This window comes from Agrilus planipennis, unplaced genomic scaffold (genome assembly GCF_000699045.2).
Source record: "Agrilus planipennis isolate EAB-ADULT unplaced genomic scaffold, Apla_2.0 scaffold85, whole genome shotgun sequence".
NCBI classification, from domain to species: domain Eukaryota; kingdom Metazoa; phylum Arthropoda; class Insecta; order Coleoptera; family Buprestidae; genus Agrilus; species Agrilus planipennis.
Window position 1 is genome coordinate 365,547 of NW_020438910.1, and position 9,229 is coordinate 374,775.

At 31.9% G+C, this 9,229-nt stretch overlaps 1 protein-coding gene across 1 annotated transcript in view; it reads left to right on the forward strand.

Annotated features, from left to right (window-relative positions):
• Window positions 1-5,936, forward strand: part of LOC108733882 — a 170,516-nt gene extending 164,580 nt beyond the window's left edge. Inside the window, exons 5-6 of the mRNA XM_018465229.2 lie at window positions 3,686-3,898; window positions 5,333-5,936. Of these exons, the coding sequence (XP_018320731.1) occupies window positions 3,686-3,898; window positions 5,333-5,406 (287 nt within the window). The 3' untranslated portion in view covers window positions 5,407-5,936. The remainder of the gene's footprint in view (window positions 1-3,685; window positions 3,899-5,332) is intronic.
• The last annotated feature ends 3,293 nt before the right edge of the window (window positions 5,937-9,229 follow it).

Genomic DNA, 9,229 nt, shown 5'->3' on the forward strand with positions numbered 1-9,229 from the left:
AAAATTAAAAAAGAAAAGATTCTCTTCAAAAAATAAGAGCCGAATTCACATATTTTTTTAAAAAATCCTATTCAGATAGGTTAAAAAATGAGCTAGCGGCATACATTAGTCAAAAACCTAAATAATTCCTATACTTAAAAAATTATCTAACTTTTTTAAAATATAAAATTAAAGCAATTATTATTCAACGTCTCGGTATAAACAAATTAACATATTTCAGTAACAAACTGGCCGAGCGAATTCTAATACATGAATTAAAACTTATTCATAATTTCAACAGTTTGTTATAGCTTATAACTTTTGCTTTCCTAAATTGACTCCACTTGCATTCTAATGACATGATGAGAAAATTTCTTCGAATAATCTACTTTGTAAATAATAGATTTGCAACTTAATTCTATGCATTATTCATTCATTGCATTGCAGCTACAAAAGGAATTAATTTCATTATTTAAAACAGCACAGTTTCAAGTAACCCACTTTCGCAACACACGCATTGAGCATTACATATTTTTATTCATCGTAAGATTCAATAGAAATAACAAATAAAGCAAGAAATAGCAACAGTACAGGTTGGTTTATTTAATTAAAGAAATGCATAATTTTATAGAACTTGAACCTTTCTAATTTTGAATAGATAAAAAATAAAACCTTTTTGTAATGATAGGTTACCTTTAGGTTATTTTTTGTAGTAAAATAAAAGTAACGTTGGCGTTTGCTTGCATTTGTCCATAATTATACCCATACAAATATATAGCCCCTTTCTAATAAAAAATATAAGCAATTACTTAAGAAATACTTTAAAACTGCTAAAATAATATAATAATAAACTACTCATTGAAGAATTTATTCATTAAAAAGTGTGGTACGGTAGTACATCAGCAAGAATAGTATAAACGATGCTTGCTTTTTCTACATAATTAAATGGTCCTTCGAGCCGGATAAAGGTTGCAAAATGACGGACTTGTAAAATGACCCTACTGGTGAAATATGACTATGAATACTTTAAAATTTAGAAATGACAAAATTAGAATAATAACATAAAATTTTACAACTAATGTTATCGTAAGAAGTGATTCGTTTTTGAGAAGAACAAATAGGTTTCTGTAGTTTTATAAGGTAGTAAGAAAAATACGAGAGGTACACATGAATCTTATTTTAAAATANAAAAATATTTGGGACAGTTTTTAAAAGTACCATCCACATAAACATTGGTCGCAAGACAAAGCACTTCTGCACCCTGAAGTATAAGTATACATTGGACGGAATTCACCAAAAGGTAATTTACACCAACCCGAAATATTTATTCATTTTCAAATCATCAGATCAGTCTAAAATAACCATAACCTAAAAATATCGTAAATTGTGATTGTACAAAAACTATAAGTCCTTCAGAAATACCTCTCTTTGGCTCACTTATTGTGCACAATGATCATTACTTTTTCCCGGAAGGCCAATGTTAGAACCATTGAATTAACTACGTTATGAATTTTTCAAAAAATTATCTTTCCGTCAAAAGTTTTTCAACCTTTTGTTTGTATAAATAGCTCCAACTGAGACGTTTCAAATTTTATTTTAAACGTTTTACAATTATTTCATTGTGATTACTGTGATAGATAGTTTTTGAAATAGATGCGGAAAACGAGACAAAATTGAAATTTGCAATTGCCATTTGCGGGGGCCATTTTTGATATTTTACACCCTGGAACCCAATTTACATAGTGGTATAATCCGATTTGTCTTTCTTCTTTTATAACATTTACTTATAATACATATGTAAGGGTACATAATATCAAAATTAACTTGGTAAAAAAAATGATATTTTTTGTAGATTCTGTTGAATTACTATTCTTTATTTTCCTTAATTATCTGTTATTACTTGTAATCAAAGAATTTTGGTTTGCTTATCAGACCATGCTATTGACACTATTCATTGTTATCTACACCGAGAATTCCCAGTTACGAAGCCAAATTAATCATTTCTTGGAATAAAACTAAATGCATCATATATGAAAAAAGTAAGCAACAATTTAATGATCAAATACATAATTTCAACAACATTCGAAAATATTCAGCACATCTACAATGTTCGTAAAATTTTATTCCACTTCTTTAAAAATAGTAATTATTGGGAACTATAATATAGAATAACTTCAAAATATTTTTCTTCCTTAGGCAAAAAAAAAGCTGAAAAGACTTATCAGTAAATACGTAGACGCAACAATCTTAAAAATTTCTTTCAGAAAGTTATTGCCGTCTAAAATAAAGGAATACCATAAAGCCTTTTACTATAGAGCTTGGTCGTCTCGTATATTAACACGATAAATTTTATTACGGTATTAAAGTGTATTTACGATCATAATAAAGATAAATCTAAGAGTAGACACTAAATAGTGAAAAAATCATTAGGTGAATCAGTAGCGACTCATATGTTACACTAGTGGGCACGTCAGTACAAAAAGTTAGTTAAGTGCAAGTCATACGCAGTCACAGTGAAGATTCCTTGAATCAAGATTAATTTGGAGCTTGCAAGTTTAGTCGTTTTTGAGTCTAACAAGAACATAAAAATCGTTAAAACTTAAAAAATATTTACAGTATCAGAGTTAAGAGGTATCTTTAGAATTAAAATTATAAATAGTTTCGATCATCATATATATAAGGTCGTCAGTCTTAAGACTGGTTGGATACAAACCTCCCCTCTTTGCTATCCTGAGCTAATCTTCGCATTTCCCTAAAACTAGAACATCCCACATTCTTAACTATTTGCGAACAATAATCTAATCTAGGTCTACGTCTACTCCCCTCAACTCATGTTTCTACCTCTAATATGTCTCTGACTAGACCTACATGGTTGAGAAGACGTGGTACTAATATATCTCTCCTTTTTCTTATTGACTTCCTTAGAGTCCTCTGTTCTCCTATTTTTTCTAATACCTCTTCATTTCTAACCTCTATCCACGGTATCCTCATCATTCGCCGGTAACACCTCATTTCGAATGCTTCTAACCTATTGTTTTCCCCTGCGTCCACCGTCCATGTTTCGCACCTGTACAGTACCGCTCTTCAGACATACACTTTTAACAATCTTTTTCAAATTCCTAAATTGACTTCTTTTTATTGAGGGCTGTGTTGTCCTTTGTTTTATATCCTTACTATTCCTTCCGTCCTAACTTATCTGACTTCCTAGATACCTAAAATCAGCAATTTCTTCTAATCTTTCGTCTCCTTTCTTTGTATTTTCTTTTCCTAATTTTTCTTCCCCTGCATACCAGTATCTTTGTTTTACTTTTATTTATTGACAGTAACATAACTATGTTCCAACATCCAAACACCAATAGGGTAACAATATGTGTAAGCATCAGTGTATTGTCTCCTACACCTACAGTTTTTTAGAGCAGTACATCACCTACATGTTGTTATATTTATCACAATTTTAACGTGATTCTATGAAACTAACAAGCAAAGCTCTTTATAGTTTGTAAAAAATAAAAGTAAATGGTCTTATACACCAGCCGTTACCGATGTTAGTATTACTGAAAACAATAGCCATATGAAAACAAGTGATAAGTTTTCATTTAAGGTTGATGAACTAAAAGCAGTTATCTTACACATAAAAATGTAATAATGTATGCTTACATAATACAACGATTAAAGGAAACTGAAGATTATTTTTTTTTTGTTTCAGTATTGACTGATATTGATATCAGTTCGTACGATGACGACACTTTGGGAGCACCATCAGTGGCATCTTTCAGATTGAATCAAGATGTTTTCTGTGTGCAGCCATCAACATTAAAATCGTCTGGATCATTCAAAGATAACAACAGATCATCCACGGGTGCAGTGAAAAGACAGCCTGCTCAACAGGATAGTCAACCACAGCTCATAAAATACAGAGGTAAAAGAAACATTTTTCATAATTGTATGACCCCAACAATAAAGTAATCGTCATATGGTAACAGAAATGTTCTTTAGAGTTTTGATTAGAATTTCCTCGCTGTCGCATTTTGATCAATGTATTCATGAAAGGTGCCTTTAATCTTTAAAGGGCTGCCATACGCAGCGGTGCACCAGAATATGTCTAGGGTGCAGTATTACTAATACTAAGGTGATCATATTTTTTAGTTAAGTTAAATAACTTAAATATAATTTTTTAATAAAAATTATACATAACAAATACTATTTAAGGATATAATAAAAATCAGTATTTTTTTTTAAATGAATCACATTTTTTTTAATCAGAATTACTGAGTACAAAACTTTTTATATTTTTCTGAACTATGGATCTTTTTCAGTAGGTCTTTTTTACTTTGAAGCATTGTATAAAATTCTGTACAATTTTCTTCATAATTAACTTTAGTAAGTAATATCGCTTTTAGTGTGTCTATTTCAAGTCGAGTCTTGTCACTTGTCCAAAGGCTATTCATTAAAGAAAATATTCTTTCCGTAGAAGCATTTGTGCCAGGCAGGCAGAAAAAGAACTCTGCTAATTTTCGTAAAATTCTAGTTGAAATATATTTAAAATAAATATTGAAAATAAGAACCTTTTCAAAAATTCGGGACAATCCGGGACAAAAAAACCTGAATCCGCGAGAAATATTGCTTCTAGAAAAATCCGGGACGCAAGGTGGAAATCCGGGACGTATGGTCACCTTACTAATACCTAAATTTGTTTAACACCCATGCAAGTCACCTATGATTAGGACTGCCATCCGTCCGGGATTCTCCGGATTTATCCTAATTTGATGGGCGTCCGGCGGGGGTTTTTAAAAAGTGTCCTTAATTTATGTTTGTTAATTTATTAAATTGTATTGACCAAAGAATGTTTTTTCAAAGACAAAAACAACCGGTTACTTAGGATCATGGAATTACGGTAGGAAAAGACAACACGAACGAAGTGAGTATTGTCGTGGTCATGTCATACATTTGTCTTTCTTCAAACCCAGGCCATAATGCTCATATGGAACGGGTGTTTTCAGTAATCTCATCGCAGTAAACAAAATTCCTACAGTGAAAAGTATAATTCAGTAGTAGATTTATTAAATATCTACAAATAATAAAACGTCCAACTAATACAATCTGCTTTTCATATCTATTTTATTGAATTGTCTATCTATAAAATTTATGAAGTACCTAATTGATTGTTATCCATCATTTGCTTTACTCTATTTTAATTTCACATGTCCGAGTCGGCGTTACAGAAGTCATCATTTCCGCATTTATGATGATTTACCATTATTCTTACTTTTATACCAGAAAATTGGGGTATTTATACAGAAACTGTCGTTTCGCGCCATCTGCTGGTCTCCAATTACATTTTTCCTTGTTTCAGAGCGTTCCTACAGCGATATCCAAAGAGTAGATCGCCGTCTTTGGCGCCCACGCGTAGACGATCGATTTCAGTAAGTTTCGTCAGATGGCACTCTAGTCAACAACCATGCGGATATGTTCAGATCTTGTTAAGTTCTTATTATTAATTAAAATACATCATAAACTTGCTATTAGTATCATGCAAGCTAAAACTACAACTCATTTTCTTTTACATTTTTGAAGTAATTTATAAAAAATCTCCAACTATATTGTCGTTATTAATAAGTTATTATTTGTTTAAATGTTTATTAATTCCATCATTCCTGTAAAATCTGTTTATGGCATTTACTTTATTATTGTGTCTACTCATAGAAATTCATCAAAATGTAAACGAATTTGCGTAATTGATTAATTGTGGTAGATAATGTAGTTACAATAACCATTCTTGTTTAGGAAATTTGTTATTAAAATGTGATCATTATAGTTAATTCATACATAAACAAATATATTACATGTATCTAATGTAACTGTTAGGCATATTACCAAAGAAGGAAATGCATCTGTCTGTAGGTAATCAATTTACTTATAATAATAATTGTGAAACTCATTTTTACATGTTCTCGATTTTTAAATAAATTTTTTAANGCTTAAAAATTGTCGACATTAGACTTTTAACATTGATGAAGGATTTTTTGATTTTTCGCGTTTGTATTTGTAATAATGACATGGTAGCAAAAATGAATGTGCAAAAAAAAGATAAAATCGTCGCTTTGAATGCAACTCAAACAATGCAGGATGTAAATAAAAAAAAAAAAGATCGCATTCGTTTTAATCAAAGAAAGCCGAGTCTCGTCTCGGTTGAGGTAAGGATGCAATTAATATAATTACATTTGTACATAGTTATTGTAATCAGTGCATTTGTTTTTATAATGTTGATTTTGATGTACATACCATATGCGTTCATATCTGCTTCTGAGAATATTTATTCAAAACCCTTTGATCTGATATTTCTTTACAAAATAACCGACTAGGAGAATGGTTTTGATACACGAACGATTTTTTTCACGTCAGAAGTTCCTTTTATGTGGGTTGAGAATGAATTACTTTGGGAATTATTAGACATGTAATTTATACTTACCAAGAAGAATTATAGTGCAACCAAATAAAGCAAATATGTTGAATTAAGAAATTATTATTTTTATTGAATCCGTAATACATACTGCCATCTACTAATTGAAGAGCAGAGGCATATATTTTAAAGCTTCATTATCGTTAATCATTATGTTCCAAATATTGCTTGCAATTTATAGTTAGAATTAAAGAACAGGAGAATCTGCCTTTTTTAAATTTAACAGACGTTTATTCTGTAAATACGTAGAAAATAATAAAGAATAGTAGAAAGTGGAAAAGAATTCATTCATCAATATTATTATGCAGCCGTGCTAATAAGGATCTCCCAGAGTGATTGGTTGCCTAGCAACTTTGTTGTCAAGCGCAAAAGATTCAAGATCACTTCAACGAGCTTATTTACGCTAATATCTCGTTTAAAACGACTCAAACTCATCCATTTTTTGATTAACAACGTCAAAACAACATAAAAAGTAACTGCGACGTAGTATTGTTTATAATTTTGGTATTAATTTTTGTAAAAAGTAATGACAATTTTATCTACCTTTTTAAATGATGAAAACTTCTGTCCAATGAATAATTGCTATGCAACATAAATGCAATGGATTTTAATAAAAGGTGAGTTATATGTACTGCCGCGTAAAAATGTATCTACGTTGCAATTTATTATTAAATTATCGTACGTGCGTCACACTCCCGGGTTAATGTTTTGTTGCTTGTGGCTCTACCTATGGGCTAGTGAAAGTATGTATTTTCACTCTTATTATCGACCACATTTAGTTTCAAGGTCGATCGCATGAGGGCGCAACATATTCCATTCATATTTGAAATTGATCGTAAGTTGTGATATTTTATTATATAGTGACAAAAATTCTCTATTTATTAAGTAATTTTTTATTGTGCAAATTACTATCGCTATTTTTTAAATCGCAACATTAAAATTATTTTAGTAGATCTGTGACAGGTGCATGTCGATGTTTTGTCCATAACCTTGAATTCGGCCAATGAGCGCGCTAACTACGGTATAGCAACCAATAGAAACTGTCTAACTGCCAGGGTCAACAAATCTTGTGAAATAGAGTTTAGAGGCGGCCATGTTGAAAACAACCTTTACTTGAACGTGTGTTATTTTTTCGATATTTGCAGGTGTTTTTGCAATTGTTTCGTTCAATTTTAATACTTACTATCAGTGTATTTTCTTTGTTGTGAATATTAGTGACAAGTGTTTGTGCTAACACTGGATATTTCTGTGGCATGGGATGTTTTGATAGTGCTGAGACCTTGAATTGTGTTTGGCTTCTCGGCATACTTTAAGGAGTTTAGGACACGGCTCACTATGTCTTATAGGAAAACAGGTAATAGTTCCTCTTACATTCTATCTCTATACCCATTTATATTACAAACAGATAGGGATAAAGATAGTATGAAGTATAATTTATACAATTAAATTACATTTAGGTTAGGTTATTGTAGAATCCGGCAAAAGGTGTATGTATATTGTGTATCCATCTATTCATAGTAAAGGCTCCGATTTATTTTCAAAACGTTTAATAGTTTAANACTTGTAATAGAATGAATAATAATAATGAATTAATATAAGTGGATAATAATGAATTGAATATAGTGATTATAATGAATAATTTGAACTGTGGTCCGAGACTTAAATAGTCTGCACAAATAGGACACGCCTCTAAGTAAACAGACCCCTTGGTCAACGCTACTATTGTTGCTATGCACCCTTCAGGTACCCAGAGAAAGTCCGGCGTGACGTAGTTGGGGGCTCGGACTTTCCCAACATTTGGTACCTACCTGAAGGGTGTAATAAAGAGGCCCAAAGCTGTTTGCAACACAATTTCAACTTACATAGAATTACAAGTAATAGATATGATATACAGTTATATACAAAAAAAATACAAACTAAAATAACTATAAAAAATATAAACAAATATGAACACATCGACACCGAACATCCCGCCCGCCTTGAAAGAATATACTTTCAACGTTTTTTAATTGTCGCTAACGGGTATCGGGCAAATTTTGGATGTGGGACGTTTTAGCACTCCCGTTGAGGTTTTTACGGTCACTGTTCGCACAACACCGTCACGTCCTGGATGCAGTTCGATGACCCTGCCTATTAACCATTTTAATGGTGGCAAATTGTCCTCCTTGAGGATCACAACGGAATCCAGAAGGACATTTGGTTCCTTGGTTTTCCACTTCGTTCTTTGCTGAAGCGACGATAGATACTCCATTCTCCACCTCTTCCAAAAATGCTGAGATATTTGTTGAATTCTCTGCCATCTGTCCAATCGGTTATAGGATATGTTGCTAACATCTGGATCCACAACGGCAGTAAGTGGTGTTCCAATAAGGAAATGACCTGGAGTTAATATGTCCAGGTCGTCGGGAGAGTTTGGAATCGGTAGGAGAGGACGGGAATTGAGGATAGCCTCAATTTGCGTTAGCAATGTATACATTTCATCATATGTTAAATACGTGTTACTAATGACTCGTTTCAAATGAAATTTGATGGACTTTATGCCCGCTTCCCAAAGTCCTCCAAAATGTGGAGCTTTGGGAGGCATGAAGTGCCACGTTGTTTTCTCGCTTGAAAGACAATTGTTTACATCATTTTGAAACTTATTACAATTGATGAGTTTGTATAGTTCTTTTAATTCTCGGTTAGCGCCTATAAAATTTGAACCATTGTCTGAATATATATTTGATATCATTCCTCGTCGTGACACAAAACGTCGTAGAGCGGCTAAAAACGCTTCTGACGTTAGATCTG